General features: G+C 36.3%; 1 protein-coding gene across 4 annotated transcripts in view; it reads right to left on the reverse strand.

Annotated features, from left to right (window-relative positions):
- USO1 (USO1 vesicle transport factor) overlaps positions 1 to 16,750 on the reverse strand; it is a 76,094-nt gene that overhangs the window by 20,426 nt on the left and 38,918 nt on the right. For all 4 annotated transcript variants that reach the window (XM_043906460.1, XM_043906458.1, XM_043906459.1 and 1 more), the window contains 3 exons: positions 12,215 to 12,335; positions 6,744 to 6,922; positions 2,146 to 2,286 (listed from right to left, as the gene is read on the reverse strand). In XM_043906460.1, the coding sequence (XP_043762395.1) occupies positions 2,146 to 2,286; positions 6,744 to 6,922; positions 12,215 to 12,335 (441 nt within the window). The remainder of the gene's footprint in view (positions 1 to 2,145; positions 2,287 to 6,743; positions 6,923 to 12,214; positions 12,336 to 16,750) is intronic.

Genomic DNA, 16,750 nt, shown 5'->3' on the forward strand with positions numbered 1-16,750 from the left:
CCTCTAAGAGAGAGAATCTATTTCTACAAAGCAAGAAAAAGGATGCTTAAAAATAAAATCAGAGAACAAAATATAACAAATTACAAATTCAATTTAAGGATGAGGCTGAAAAAAACCTCTAAGTAAACAGAATAAAAAGACACTGGGTCCAGAAAGTCCAATAATCTATGAATAGAGTTCAAGACACAGAAAAGAGGAAATTGTCAAGGAACACATAAAACTTCCTCAGAACTGAAGTACTTATGTCTCTAGTTTGAAAGGGCCCGATGAGTACTAAAATTTAGTGGGGTTGAGGGATAGACTCTGTAATACAGCACATCATCAGTGAATTTCAGAAACAAACCAGAAAGAAAGACTCTAGAGAAAGAAAGTAGGTTACACAAAAAGACTCAAAATGGCTTCAGACTTCTTAGTAGCAACACTGGAATAATGTTCTGAAAGTTGAGTGTTAATGATTTCCAATTCTGAATTCCATACCTAACCAAACACTAGATTAATTCTGAAGGTGGAGGAATGACATGAAAAAGCTAAAACCAAATTATCTTGCCATTCACCCCCTTTCAGGAAGTTAAGTAAAATAAGATAATGAACCAAGGGGTGGTAGAAAAAGACACAGAATCTAGATAACCAAGGAATCTCTTGGTGGCTCAGACAGTAAAGAATCCACCTGCAATGAGGGAGACCTGGGTTTGACCCCTGGGTTGGGAAGATCCCCTTGAGGAGGGCATGGCAACCCATTCCAGTATTCTTGCCTGGATATTCCCAGTGGACAGAGGAGCCTGGTGGGCTACAGACCATGCAGTTGCAAAGAGTTGGACTTGACTGAGTGACTAAACATGGCAAAAGGATAAGAGAACAGCATTGAAACATGTATATTATCTATGGTGAAACAGATCACCATCCCAGGTTGGATGCATGAGACAAGTGCTTGGGCCTGGTGCACTGGGAATACCCAGAGGGATCAGGTGGAGAGGGAGGTGGGAGGGGGGATCGGGATGGGGAATACATGTAAATCCATGGCTGATTCATGTCAATGTATGACAAAAACCACTACAATATTGTAAAGTAATTAGCCTCCAACTAATAAAAATAAATGAAAAAAAAAAAAAAAAAGAGTGAATAAACGTCCCAGGATAGGGACTTCCCTGGTGGTCCAGGAGCTAAGACATAATTAATGTTCCTAATGTAGGGGGCCCAGGTTGAATCCCTGGTCAGAGAATTAGACTCCACATGCCACACACCATGAAGATGCAAATAAATAAATAAAAGGTAAGCCCCAGGATAAGAGCTGTGTGACAGCAGAAGAGAATAAGCAGCCCATATTGGAGCAGGAGGACAGAGGACTTCCAGAAGGTCTGAAGTGGGGAACGTACTGTTAAGCATATGACAGTGTTAATATGCATAGATAGACAGAAAATCAGTAAAATGAAAAAGAATATTATTTTAACTCAGGAAAGAAAAAAAGGTTATTTAAAAAAAAAAGTATGGGGCTCTGTTTGGCTTAGCAAGAAACAGTATTGGAATAGTGACAAAACTATAAATTCTGATGATCAATTTAAAAATAAATTACTGGGGTGACAGGAAGAAGTAAAGTGGGAGGGTTATATAGGGGGAAGTGAGGCTTAGATAGGAAGGAGTCCAAAGATAGTTTTTCTTATAAAACTTTCACTGTTATCTGTACTTTTAATGTACATGTGTTAATTTGAGAAAAGAAATTTAAATAAACCTTTCTTTTCTTCAAACTAACTTCTTTTTCTTATAGGCAGGAAACAGAAAATGCGATATGTCAAGGAAAAAGAATTTATTATTCTACAAATGAGATTCAAGTCTGACTTGACTAAGTCATACTGTTCTCAAAATTAAAAATATAAATCATTACTGTGCATTTCTGTTGAATATAATAAAATTAACAAGAAATCTTCTAAACATTAACATTATTTATGCACTATTAAACTTTCGGAATGAATACACCTTTTGGAATTGCTACTGTCTTCACTGTGCTAATTATACTTCATAGTGTCAATAAGGAATTTAATAGACAAGAATGGTTAGCAACTGCTGTTTTTCATTTGGCTGATATCTAATTCTTCCTAGGCTTCCTGATCTCAGCTTCCACAGAGTGGCTTCTGCCATCACTTGGTTTACCTCAGTCAGGATATCAGCAGGAACTCCAGTGGCCATCAGGATAGTGCAAAGCTGCTGCAGTAAGCCGCACTGGAACATAGCTTTTTGGCAGCTACTGGTAGCACCAGGAGGGTTGTTGGGAGATACTAGTACACGAACAAGCTACGAAAGAAAGAGAACACAACATCTGTCTTTTAGAGATTTGGAAAGTCTTGAGACAAATTGATCTGTATGAATAGAAAACCTGTGTAATGGATCCCCCGAGCTGCTCAGCCAGATCTACAGCATGCAATGCTTTGACGGCATTTTACTCACTTCCTTCAAAACTGGTGTGAAAGTGTTAGTCACTCAGTCGTGTCCGACTTTGCCACCCCATGGACTGCCGCCTGCCAGGCTCCTACATCGGTGAAATTCTCCAGGCAAGAATACTAGAGTGGGTTGCTATTACCTTCTCCAGGGAAACTTCCTGATCCAGGGATCAAACCTAGGTCTTCCGCACTGCAGATTCTTCACTGTCTGAGCCATCTCCTCTCAAACCCTGTCACTACTTAACCAACTAAGTTTTTGTAATATCCTGTGCTTTCATTTCCTCCTCAAGGGGATCTTCCCAACTCAGGGACTGAACCCACATCTCCTGCATCTCTTGCACTGGCAAGCGGATTCTTTACCCCTGCGTCACCTGGGAAGCCCCATCAAAGTCCTGGATGGCATCTTTTCCCAAGAGGAAGCTGTTTTATCTGCACTGAAAATCTGCTGCTTTGTGTAGCCACCTTCAGTGACTTGCTGCAGCTTCTACATCAGCGCTTGTTTCACCTGTGTTAACACTTCTATGTTATGAAGCAGATGGCTTCTTTCCTTACACCTCATGAACCAACTTCTGCTAGATTCAAGCTTTTCTTCTGCAGCTTCCTTACTTTTCTCAACCTTCATGGAATTGAAGAGAGTTATGGCTTTTTTCTAGAGCAGGCTCTGGCTTAAGGGAATGTTATGACTGGTTTGATCATCTTAACCAGGCCACTAAAGTTTTCTCCACATTAGCAATAAGGCTGCTTCAGCTTCTCATCACTCATGTATTCACTATTCTTTCCTTCAATAACTCTTCCTCTGGATTTACAATTTGGCTAACTGGTACAACAGGCCTAGGTTTCAGCCTATCTTCCCTGTCAATATGTCTTCCTTACTTAGCTTCATCATTTCTAGCTTCTGATTTAGAGTGAGAGACATGTGACTCTTCTTTCTCTTGAACACTTAGAGGCCACTGTAAGGCTATTAACTGGTCTAATTTCAACTCTTATGTCACAGCAGATAGGGAGACCCGAGGAGAGGGAGACAGGGAACAGTCAGTTAGAGGAACACACACACACATTTATCGATTAAGCTGTCCATTTTACATGGGCGTGATTTGTGGTGCCACAGAACAATTACAACACTTACAGCAAAGACCGCTGATCACAGATCACCATAACAAATGATAATGAAAAGGTCTGAAATACTCTGAAGATTACCAAAATGTGACACAGAGACATGAAGTGAGCAAGTGCTGATGAACAAAAGCTGACAGACTTGCTTGACATAGGGTTGCCGTAAACTTTCAATTTGTAAAAAGTGCAATTATCTGCAAAGCACAATAAAGTGAAGCACAGTAAACTGAGATATACCTGTATTTAAAGCAAGCACCAAATTATGTTATTTTTCCCATAAATATTTCTGTATGCCTCTGATAAAAAGATTTTAAAAATATAAACATCATGCCATTATTATACCTAACAAAATCAACAATAATTCCTTAAGTAAGTAAGTAAGTAAGTAAGTGTTAGTCGCTCAGTTGTGCCCAACTCTTTGCGACTTCATGGACTGCAGCCCACCAGGCTCCTCTGTCCATGAGATTTTCCAGGCAAGGATATTGGAGTGGGTTGTCATTTCCTTCTCCAAGGGAATCTTCCCAACCCAGGGATCGAACCCAGGTCTCCTGCACTGCAGGCAGATTCTTTATCAACTGAGCTATGAGGGAAACCCAATAATTCCTTAATGTCATCTAATAGCAGCTGGGTATCTTAACTGATGATATAAATAAACACATTTCTAGATAACAAAGAAGTAGGAGGGATGGTTGAAAAATGAGATTACTTATAACAATAAGAAAATAAGTGGATGTAAATCCATGGCTAATTAATGTCAATGTATGGCAAAAACCACTACAATATTGTAAAATAATTAGCCTCCAACTAATAAAAATAAATGGGGAAAAAATAAATAAATAAAAATTTGAAAAAATATATTAGGAGTACAAAATTCCTCACACAAAAAAATCATACATTATAAATTTGTACTTATAGAAAGGATTAAATAAAAGCCCATTAAAATAAAAAAAAGAAAATAAGTGATGAACTAATAGTAATATTCAAATACATTACAAATATGCAAAATATCACAATAAATTGATTTATATTTTCCCAGAGGGAAAACCAGGGGAAGTTTGTAGATGTTATTTCCAGGCAGATTTTGACTCATTATATAGATTAAGCTTTTCATAAATAGAACTATCCAACAACAAAAAGGAGTCTTTCATTAGGTAATGAGTTTTCTGAGAGTTAATGACAGTATTGGTCCAAAAAATGGAATAGAAGGAATTCCTACAGGTAGAAATAGTCATGAAATTATCATTCCAGGAAAAAATTTAAATGTTTCACAACTAAAAAATTTTCAAAAATATGCTTTCTTCAAATTTAATTTGTGAAATTTAAATGAACAATCCTCAAGTGGATCAATTTCAATCTTTAGTGGCTTAGAATTTTATCATAATTATAACTGGGATGATGAATAATTGCAGTTAGGACATATATACCCAAAAAGGATTATTTATCACTATTTACAATGCATTTTCATTTGTTATATAACCGAGAACTTGAAATATAAGCAATCCTAAATATAAGCAATAAAGCTATCAAGAAAGAGTTTTCTAACAGTTTGAAAAGCAGAAGATAATCTATGGCCTGTGAAGCTATGAAATACATCAACTACTCCGTCTTTGAATTGAGAATACATTACAGTGAGTTAAACTCAGTTTATTTTGAAGCTTATGTTCTTCAATAACTACTATCTAGTTTATTCACTTTCTAGAAGAATACTTAAAGAACTAACTTACTTCTATATAGAACTAGAATCCTGTTTTTCTGTTTATATGCAGCATTCTATTCTAAATTTTTTTTTTGTAAAATAGTGCTTTCCTTTTTGACAAGTGACTTTCTTGTTATCAACTACTTTTTGCAAAAGTTAATTCTTTAGGTAGTACCCTAAGCTATAAAACATGAGTAAGCTCCTCAAGCAGTTTAGATTTTCACTCTGGAAGGAAATATATATGTAACTGGTACATCATGAGAACCCGCCATTTTCTCTAATCACATTTTGAAAATCATTTTTCTAGAGGAATTTCCTTTGTTAAGAAAGCAGTGTTGAGCAAAGATATCAAGTTTACCGCTGGGACACTATTTCTGAAACATTAAAAACTAATAGCCTTGAAATGTGTGATACTGACATGTAAAAATAGAAACAATGAAGTTGGGAATATAAATAGATTCTGCCTATGTTCTCCTGTAAAATATTTCCCTAACAGTTTTTAAGGCATATTTTAAATAGGCTAAATATAGTTTATTATCCAAACTGGGACACTTCTGAAGTAAAAGAGGACACGATTAGTAATCACAAAATGAATACTGACCTGGTAAACTGCGGCATATGGTCACCCTAATTATCAATCAACCCTATGTGGGAAACTCCCAGAGAAGGCAGCAATATGGAGATTCTAATCATCAGTCTGATTAACCACCTAGTTTTGAGGAATACAACTTTAATAACATAGGGACATTCAAAGATCCACAAGAATCACTAGAGAGTAAGTTAGGAAACGGGTATAAACTTAAGGGTTTGGAGAAGGGTAATTCAATAAAGGGATAAATAAGTAAAATACTTCAAAAATGTCATAATTTTCTGATACAGAATTCATTTGGGATCCTACTGTCTTCACTTTTACTATCCATCACCACCAAGCTTTCACCACAGAGCTTAAATGAAATTACATGTGACTTGTTAATTTAATTTGCAGTAAACGTAAAACTCAAGACTATTAATCTTTGAGGGTAGGGACATCATCATCCAATTCCAAGCATCCAGTGTCTGGCTCTCAGTAAACGTTTATTGAATGAATTTCTATGCTGAACTTAATATTCTGAATGCTAAAATTTATATTAGAACCTTAAATGAAGAAAGTAGATTTAAAAAATTCAACAAGCTAACTTATTATTTTCTAATGCAAAACCTATCAGGAAACTGTATGCTTGGATATGCTTTAAAATAACCCAACAGGGCAAGAGAGGGGAATAAAAGATGAAACAATATTGTCAGATGTTAACAGTTATTGAAACAAAGCGTATGTGTGGGAGGGAGGGAATCTCTATCTCTAAATATAACTGTAAATCTCCATATCAGAACATTCTTACTTTTTTTTTAAAGCCCACCTGAAACCAATTCAACATCCTGGACTGACCAAATGCAAGCTATTTTTTTTTTCTTTTAAAGGATTGTTGTCAAAATTATCACATTTATGTCTGAGGACAGTGTACCTGTAGCATTAGGTGCAGATTAGTCACTTTCTGGGCGGACCAGCCAGAATTTTCATCTCCAACTTCGAACCAAGGTTTCATACGCTGAATATATGAGCCTTCTTTAAAAAAATTTTGATTGGAATTGTTGTTTTTTAACAAGTTTTGGAGCAGAATCAGACAATCTTCCACTACGATACCTGGGGAAAGAATGTAAAAAACAGGAATGTGAAGGTTGATAGAACCTGAAGGAAAATTCAACCCCCAAACATTTTAAAAAGAAAAATCTCCCTGTGAAGCATCTCCTCAGCATGCACGGCAGTGAGCCTGCTCTCCCTCAGGTCCCCCAGGGATCTCTTGGCTTTTCTTTTTGACTAGCCACTCATCTCAGTAACTCACACTGTTTCTTCACATTCAGCTTACACGTCATTTCTTCAGGGATTAGTGAGATCCAATGACTGGATTAGGATCACCAGCTACATGCTCCCACAGTAGCCTACTCCTTTCATTAGTATGTAGCATCTGTCTTCTCCACTAGATTATAATTCATGAAGACAGGAATTTGTGAATGTCCTACTCATCTCTGTATCCTCAGCAGATACAGAGATAAGATATCAGACATATACAAGGTAAAGTGAAAGTGAAAGTTGCTCAGTCAGGTCTGACTCTTTGCGACCCCATGGACTATATCGTCCATGGAATTCTCCAGGCCAGAATACTGGAGTGGGTAACCTTTCCCTTCTCCAGGGGATCTTCCCAACCCAGGATCGAACCCAGGTCTCCCGCATTGCAGGTGGGTTCTGTACCAGCTGAGCCACAAGGGAAGCCCCATATACAAGATAGGTCACTACTAAATATTTGTTAAATGAATCAGTCATTGTAATCTCTAAGAAGCACCTGACATTGTTGTCTCAATGTCTCTTCCTTGAAACTTCCTCCTCTCTTGGTTTCTAAAACACTAATAACCCCCTCCCTGGTTTTCCTTACAGATGTCTGGTCACTCCTCAGGCTTCCTAGGCAAAGAGCTCTGTTTTCTCTGCAAAGCCTATGATGAAGAGTGGATGCTCATAGTGAGTAGGTTCCTCTGTCTATATACCCACACTTTTGCGCCTACTAGTTGAGCTGCATGATTATAAGAATTAATTGCTTTTTAAAAATTAAGACTATTTTTTCAGAGCACCTTCAGGTTTACAGAAAATCTGAGCAACAAATATAGAGAACTCCTACATACTCTCTCTCCTTGCCAGGGTCCACTGCTCTTACTATTTAGCATTAGCGTGAGGTACTGATCATCATTTGTTAGACTGATGAATGAATACTGATACATTATTAACTCATGGTCATAGTTTACATTAGGGCTCAATCTTTGTAAGTTCTATAGGTTTCAACATATGTATTAATTTTATGTACCCACCATTACAGTATCACATAGAATAGGTTCACTGCTCTAAAAATCCTGTGATCCACCTATTCATTCCTCTTTCTTTTCTTCAAGACTCACTCATGATAAAAACTCTCAGCAAAAATCAGAGTTAAGGGTGAAACATCAACATTCTCATTAAAGTCAGCAATTATTCTAACACTGTATTAAAGATTCTAATACGCTTTCCTGATGGCTCAGATGGTGAAGAATCTGCCTGCAATGCAGGAGACCCGGGTTCGATCCTTGGGTCAGGAAGATCCTTTGGAGAATGAAACGGTAACCCACTCCAGTATTCTTGCCTAGAGAATCCCAAGAAGAGAGGAACCTGGCAGGCTGCAGTCAATGGGGTCACAAGAGTTGGACACCACTTAGCGACTAAACCACCACCAAAGATACTAGTCTGTGTGATGAGACAAAGAGGACAAGAAAACTGGTATAAGAAATGAAAGGAAGGAAAAAGGATTACACTATTTGTAGAAGATATTATATCTACACAGAAAGTCCAATGAGAACTGATGATTTAATAAGATAATTGGATACAAAATCAATATATAAAAAAATCAAATAGTAACCAATTTGAAAATGTAATTAAAAAGAAAGATTTCATTCATATGTAACAAAAAGTATAAGATGCCTAGGAATGAATCTAATAAAAAAAGGGTATACAACTTTTGTGTTTAAATTATAAACAGTACTGAAAGAGATAAAAAGAAGGCTTGAATAGATTAAAAGATATACCTGGGTTCATGGAGAGAAAAAGTCAATGATGATTCTCCTTAATCTTAAATCTGTATATTTTCAATAAATATCCCAACTGGGATTTTCAGGTAACTTGACTAGCTATTAAGTTTCACTTAAATGAAGAATAAAGAAAACAGATGGTAAGACAGTTATGAAGAGGGCCAAGATAGGAAATTCTTTCAATATTATAATAGGAGATTATTATGAAGCTTTAGTAATTAAGAAAGTATGGTTTTAGTGTAGAACTAGACAAACACCAATGGAATAGAACAGAGAACTCAGAAACAGACCTTCACAACGTATGAAATTTGATCACAAATCTTATACCATCATTCAAAAGAAAATCCCAATTAATTAAATGCAAAAGACAAATTTTTAAAGCCTTTAGTACAAGTGATGGAAACTCTCTTTATGACCATGAGATATAGATTTCTTAAGCCCAAAAGCATAGACTATAAAAAAATCTAACACGTGATTATATTAAAATTATAAACTTTAATAGAAACACTATAAACAGACTAAGAGAAGATAACTAAAACATGTATAATCAACAAATGATTAGTGTCTAGCGTATATAAGAGCTTCCAAATAATCAACTGCAAATGGAAAAATGATCTTACATAAAAATGGGCAAGAAGGTAATTCAGAGGGTTCAAGGATACACAAAAACAGACAGTGACTATACTAAGATCATGGCAATCAGCTCCATCACTTCATGGTGTATAAACGGGGAGAAAGCGGAAACAGTGACGGACTTTATTTTCTTGGGCTCCAAAATCACTGCAGACGGTGACTGCAGCCACAAAATTAAAAGATGCTTGCTTGGAAGAAAAGCTCTGACAAACCTAGACAGCATATTAAAAGCAGAGAAATCACTTTGCCGACAAAGCATATAGTCAAAGCTATGGTGTTCCCCGTAATCATGTACAGATGTGAGAGTTGGACCATAAAAAAGGCTGCATGCCAAAGAATTGACGCTTTGAAACTGTGGTGCTGGAAAAGATTCTTGAAAGTCCCATGGACTGAAAGGTGATCAAACCAGTTGATTCTAAAGGAAATCAATCCTGAATATTCACTGGAAGAACTGAAGCTAAAGCTGAAGCTCCAGTACTTTGGCCAAAGCTGACTCATAGGAAAAGACCCTGATGCCGGGAAAGACTGAGGGCAGGAGAAAAAAGGGGTGACAGAGGATGAGATGGTTGGATGCACCAACTTAAAAAACATGAGTTTGAGCAAACTCTGGGATATAGGGAAAGACAGGAAGCCTGGCATGCTGCAGTCCATGGGGTCGCAGAGTCGGACATGACAGTGACTGAACAACATACCCATGAAAATATGCTTAATCTCGTTATTAATTTAAGTAATGAAGTAAAATCTCAGTAAGATAACTCTCTCTCTTTGCATGTGTGCTCAGTCCATGTCTGACTCTTTGCAACCCTGTGGACTATAGCCCACCAGGCTCCTCTATCTGTGGGATTTTCCAGGCAAGAATACTGGAGTGGGTTGCCACTTCCTTCTCCAGGGAATCTTCCTTACCCAGAGATTGAACCTGTGTCTCTCTGCATTACAGGTGGATTCTTTACTCGCTGAACCATTGGGGAAGCCATAAGTAACTCATCCAATCTTTTCTGCTTATCTAATTTTGTTTCATTTATATTCTAATGACTCAATCTTTATCACCAACGTGGCCCTGCCCTCCAGATTAGTAAGCCTACTCTCAACCATGTTATCGCTGATCGCTCAGTTGCGCAGTCATGTCCGACTCTTTGCGACCCCATGGACTATAACCTACCAGACTCCTCTGTCCATGGGATTCTCCAGACAAGAATACTGGAGTGGGTTGCCATTTCCTTCTCCAGGGGATCTTCCCAACCCAGGGATCAAACCCGGTTCGCCGGCATTGCAGGCAGACGCTTTACCCTCTGAGCCATGAGAGAAGCCTCAACCATACTATAGTACTTGCTAACTCCAGTTCAGTGAATGCAAATATACTCATTTTTCTCCTCTGACTCTGGTGCTAGGGTTTTTCGATCAATTTCTCACTAAAAATATCTAAAAAAGAAAGAAAAAAAAATCTAAAAATGCTAAACTAACAAAAAAAAGTCTAAGAGCAATGAAGTGACAGTACAGCAGGCTAAAACTGACAAGAAAATGGGTATCTACACAGCCAGATAAGTATAAAAGTACCTTTTGGTTGGCAGTACATTTCTCCATTTTGATAAATCTAAACTTCTCATTTTGACAGTCTCATGGGACAGAAGGAAAATAAATCAAAGCCAAGGGTATACACAAGTTAGGCAAGGAATCTAACAGAAAACTCTTCTCCTAATAAACCAGAACCTCAAAAGGACATATCCCCAGGGGGCAAACAGTGAAAAGTTAACCAGTACTCAAAGACTGGCCTGGGTTTGCATTGCCTGAATGGTCCAGGAAATATCAAGCCTTCAATCTGGAATAAGGTGATCCCAGATAAATTGTAACCCCAGGGCTTGCCAGAGACGAACACATTTTCTATGCAAGAAATTACCTTTATCCTAGGATTCAAATTCCTGTAACTAATTCTCTTAAGTACACCACACAACACAGTGAAAGAAAGCCATGTACACAGAAAACATTGTACCATGTATAAAAACCAGTAGAGCCAAGCACCAGACCCACCAAGACTTCAAATACTAGGACTATCAGAGACCGTAAAATAACTGTTTCTTACACTTAAAGACATGAAAAGATAAATTGAAAATATATGCAGAAAAAAGGAAGTTGTAAAAAGTTACCTAGCAAATTTGCCAAAGTACCAGACAGAACTTTTGGAAAAGAAAAATGTAAAACTCAATGATACATGCAAAAGCTGATCAAATAAAGGTGAAGAGAGAATCGCTGAAATAGGAAATAGATCAGCAGAAATAATCCAGAAGAAAATCTGTTAAGATAAAAAGAAAACACAGAAGAGAAAGTACGATGATACGGTGAGAATCTAGTCAGATGACAGAGAACTGACTCTGGGTTTAGGAAGATCTGAAAAAATGTGACAAAGCAGTATTGGAAGACAGATAGCTGAGATTTCCAGAAACAGGGAAAGACACCAACAGATTCTGAAAGTCTAAGAAATATTAAGCAGGATAAATAAAAAGAAATCCATACTCAAAAAACCACAGAGGAAGAAAGAAAGAATTCATCCACCCTCCCTCAGGAAAGCCTCTTTCAACATCTAACAAAACAACAAAAAAAGGCATATGTCCTCCTTTCTCCCTTCAGTTGCATTCCTGAGAAGTTAACAATTCAATGAGAGCAAAAGGGACCTTCTCAAATCAATCTCTTCATACTATACCTCCATCACTGTTCCCCTCCTCTGTAATAATGTCCAGTAGTCTCTCAAAAGCATTTTCAAAAGCAACAATTTTCTGGATTGCTCCATTGCTTCTTGTTAGAGCCTGCAGTAGTAAGACGCCCTTATGGAGGAAGAAAGATAATGTTGAGTGGAATACAACTTTTTTAAGACATTTAAAGATTACTTTAAAAACCACAGAGATTTAGAAGTGGCAGGAATTTTACAAGCCCAACTCCTTTGCTTTACAGATGGGGAAAAAAAGGATAGAGAAGGTGAGCAATTTGCCTCCCTAAGCTGTACAGATTTCAAAAGACAGACCCCTGACTAGAATCCATGTCTAGCAATTCCTAATTCAGTTCTTTTTTCCCCATTCAATACAAATATACAATTCTTGCACATTCATCAGTCATTACATAGCTTTCACTGTGGTCTAAGAGAGCTGAACATGACTGTATCTATCTCAGTAATGCCTCTGTATGTACTTCACAATAGTAACAATAAGAAATTGTGAAATCAATAATATAAGCTAATAAACACCACCACATTCTAGCAGTGCAAGTTCAACTATTCTTGTAATTATTCAGCCTGCAAATTCTCCAGATTTAATTCTAAAAGTTGACAGGTGAAAAAAAAAAAGGAAGGAAGAGAATTCATGTCTCATGAATAGCATGCCTAGTACAAAACAATTCTCTGTAGTCTTTGCTTCTGATTTTTAGTTTTACTCAGTTCATATTGAGCCACATTTAGTTTACATATCTGCAACCACTTAATCATTCAAGAAAAACTCACTCAACCATTTCTGCTTATTTCACTATCAAACAAGAATTTTACGAGCTCACAGGGAGTCTAACAATATCATAATGGTCAAAGAGATAGAAAATATTTAATGAAAAAAGGCAGATATTACTTAGAGGAAGAGGAATAGCAACTAGGTAATTCAAAAGTGCCTAAGAGGCTAATTAGCTGTTGGCTGTCCATATTGGGCAGGTCAGTATTCACACAAGACAAAAACTGCCCACAGCGTTATTGCACTTGTCCTACTCATCTTTCTGACTGTCCACTCTCAACATTAACATGAGAGAGAAAGCCAAAGTGGTTACGTCTAATTCTCCTGCTTAATGAGTTTAACTGCTAACAAAGGAGGAAGAAATACAGTGGAAGAACACTAAGGCTATGAATTAGATACAGTGGGTTTTTTAAAGTTCTGGTTACTGCTTGTACAACTTGAAGCAAATTACATAAATTCTGTATGTAATTTATATAATGTAAGCCTCAGTACACCCATGTGTAAAACGAGGATGGTATCTTTGTCAGAGGGTTTTTATGAGGACTAAAGGAAATAAAATAGCCCCCATAGAGCCCAAGTTTTCACTGCGTATCAGTTTCTTTTACCTATTATGAAAGGTATTCCTCTATTCAAACATATCCAATAAAATGTTATTGAAAATGAAAGTATACACTCACTGGTCATTGCAAGTAAGTGGGCACCAATTCCTGACTTTAAAAACTGGCAATTAAAGGGATTTACCGATTTATCCTTCCTTTCTTATATGAACTGTAATTCAGGGTAATAAAATCCACTGTTCCATGAAGTAAACTTCCTCTTTGAGGAAGATTACATCTGAATAAATGTAAAAGAATGACAAGTTCCAGAAATCATCATTTTGAAACTCTTAACAAAATAACTGATTCAGGCAATGTTCATTAATGAATGATAGGCTATAATGGATGAAAGGATCCATGAAGGGATCTGAATGTCATCACCTGAATCAAATCCACTAATCATACAAGTGAGACAGCCAGGTACTTCATTTCCTAATGTGTTGCAAACTGCATCACCCAGGGAATATCAAAGCAAAGAGGTGAACCAAAACCTAATCAAGGCCTTCAGAAAAGTAACTGACATTAACAACCAAAAATAATGAGAGAACCTTGTCTGGATCCTGATTTGGAAACCAACTGTGAAGGACATTTATGAGACAACTGGGAAACTTGAGTACAGAATAGTTATCTTATTTAAACTGAGGGCTAAGACAAACTTATTATCTCATTAAATGTGATAATGGCATTGTAGTTATATAAGGAAATAAATACACACTACATGTGTACTGAAGTATGCAGTAGTTAAATTATACAGAAATAGTGAAATCAGATAGGTTGATTCCTTTTAAATATTCCAGTTAAAAATAAAGGAGAAGAAACAAATTTTAAAAAATAAAGAATGGTGAGGGGAGGGGTAGATGAAGCGAGTATAATAAAATCTTGAAAATTAAGGGGTTTGGGGATGGGTTTGTCTGTGTTTTCTCTACTTTTGTGTGTGCTTACATTTCTCATAATAATAAACTAAAGAATGCAATTATAGACTATCACATAGAAATGAGCTGGTACCTAGAGTTTTCTCAACCTTTCTCACTAATTTTTAAGCACTAACTTGAATAAATATATTTCAGTGCACCTATGATAAATGACCAACTAATTCTCTAAATCCAGATCAAAATCAATTTTTCAAATATAGAACAGAGACTAAAAATCTTTACCAATAGGCTTCCCTGAGAGATTTAGTCATGTTGTTAACTATCACTGAATGCAATGAGAATATTAAAAAGAAAGAAAAGAAGGAAATGAAAGTTTTAAAAGAAGGATGAAGAAAGAAAAAAATACAAAAGAGCGAAGGGGAAGCAGTGTATTATTCTAGGCAGTCACAGAGAGAGCCACTAGTGACTGCCAGGGGTGCCTGTTAGCTTCTTCTGATTGCTGTATGGCATATTATGCTGTTTATTACATAATGCTCAATAGTAAGTATGCACAAAAAATTCAAATGAATTTATTTTTATTTTTATTTTTTTCATTTATTTTTATTAGTTGGAGGCTAATTACTTTATAATATTGTAGTGGTTTTTGCCATACATTGACATGAATCAGCCATGGATTTACCTGTGTTCCTCATCCTGAACCCCCCTCCCACCTCCCTCCCCATCCCATCCCTCTGGGTCATCCCAGTGCACCAGCCCTGAGCACTTATCTCATGCATCCAACCTGGACTGGTGATCGGTTTCACACTTGATAATATACATGTTTCGATGCTGTTCTCTCAGATCATCCCACCCTCGCCTTCTCCCATACAGTCCAAAAGTCTGTTCTATACATCTGTGTCTCTTTTTCTGTCTTGCATATAGGATTATCGCTACCATCTTTCTAAATTCCATATACATGCGTTAGTATACTGTATTGGTGTTTATCTTTCTGGCTTACTTCCCTCTGTATAATGGGCTCCAGTTTTATCCATCTCATTAGAACTGATTCAAATGTATTCTTTTCAATGGCTGAGTAATATTCCATTGTGTATATGTACCATAGCTTTCTAAATCAAAGGAAAGATGGCTATAAAACTCCAAAATCTAATAAACATTATAGCAAAAAAATAACTTAACCCCTAATTGTAAAATTAACAAAAACCAACATAAATAGAGAATCATTTTATCTGTCTCAAAGACAGGAAAAAAAAAAACAGTAGATAGTTGAAAGAAGTGCTATATTTAAAAACCAAGATAATGCACTTATATACACACACCTAAGTATATCTGAAAATGAAAATAAATGATAATAATACTAATAACAATATAGAAAGAACTTCTTTATTAATTAGTTTGTATGTATGTAGTAATTCTTTATTAATTGGTATGTATCTTATTTGAACTGAGGACCAAGAAAGGAGTAGAACAACAAATTCAGGTTTAAGACACATCGTATTTTAGTCAAGAAAAGACACTCAAAACTCCTAATAGGTACACAATTCTTAAAAGAATATTAAGGAATAAAAAAATGTCCTCAGAAACCAATACATTTTAAAGCAATTTTCCTCCAAGTAAAAAATAAATAAAAAAGCCCTTCTCACGAGTTTCATTACTATATTATTTCATCACTTATAATATTGCATTCACATATATACCACAAAGTTTTAAATACAAAACTAAAAATACTGTCTATGTGGATAAAAAGTCAAGAGCATTTCAGTTTTGTCTTTACTTTGCCATGAACCAGTTATGAGACCAAGAACAATCCAAATGGTATTTACTAGCACTTAAGATGAGGAAGGCACAAGGCCGGGTGCAACAAATAGATGAATAAGACCTCCCTAACAAAGAACAAGTCACAAGGCTTCTGTGCATCCTGGGTCTCTGAGTGTAAATATGGAGACTTAATTAGTTTGATAAGATTTCCTAGCTCTAAAGTTTAATTTTAAAGATTTTTCCAATTGCCATCTAAAGTATTATGGTTTTGGTCAAGTTGTAGATAACAGAAAAAAATGGTCAAGCAGCAAAACAGTATTGCATCAAAACAAAACAGTACTGGTCAATGTAAAATACTCAAATGTATATGCAAATATTAAAATAAATCAGAATGAAGAATTAACTCCAGAGCAAATCATGTGAGTTAAATAGAGATTACAAGGAAAATCCTTTGAAATATATTCAATCAATTAAGGGTGGAGAGTTCAAATGCAGCACTTTGTTAAATTTATGTGGTTCAATGTAT

The sequence above is a fragment of the Cervus elaphus genome, chromosome 6 (genome assembly GCF_910594005.1).
Source record: "Cervus elaphus chromosome 6, mCerEla1.1, whole genome shotgun sequence".
In the NCBI taxonomy this organism is placed as follows: domain Eukaryota; kingdom Metazoa; phylum Chordata; class Mammalia; order Artiodactyla; family Cervidae; genus Cervus; species Cervus elaphus.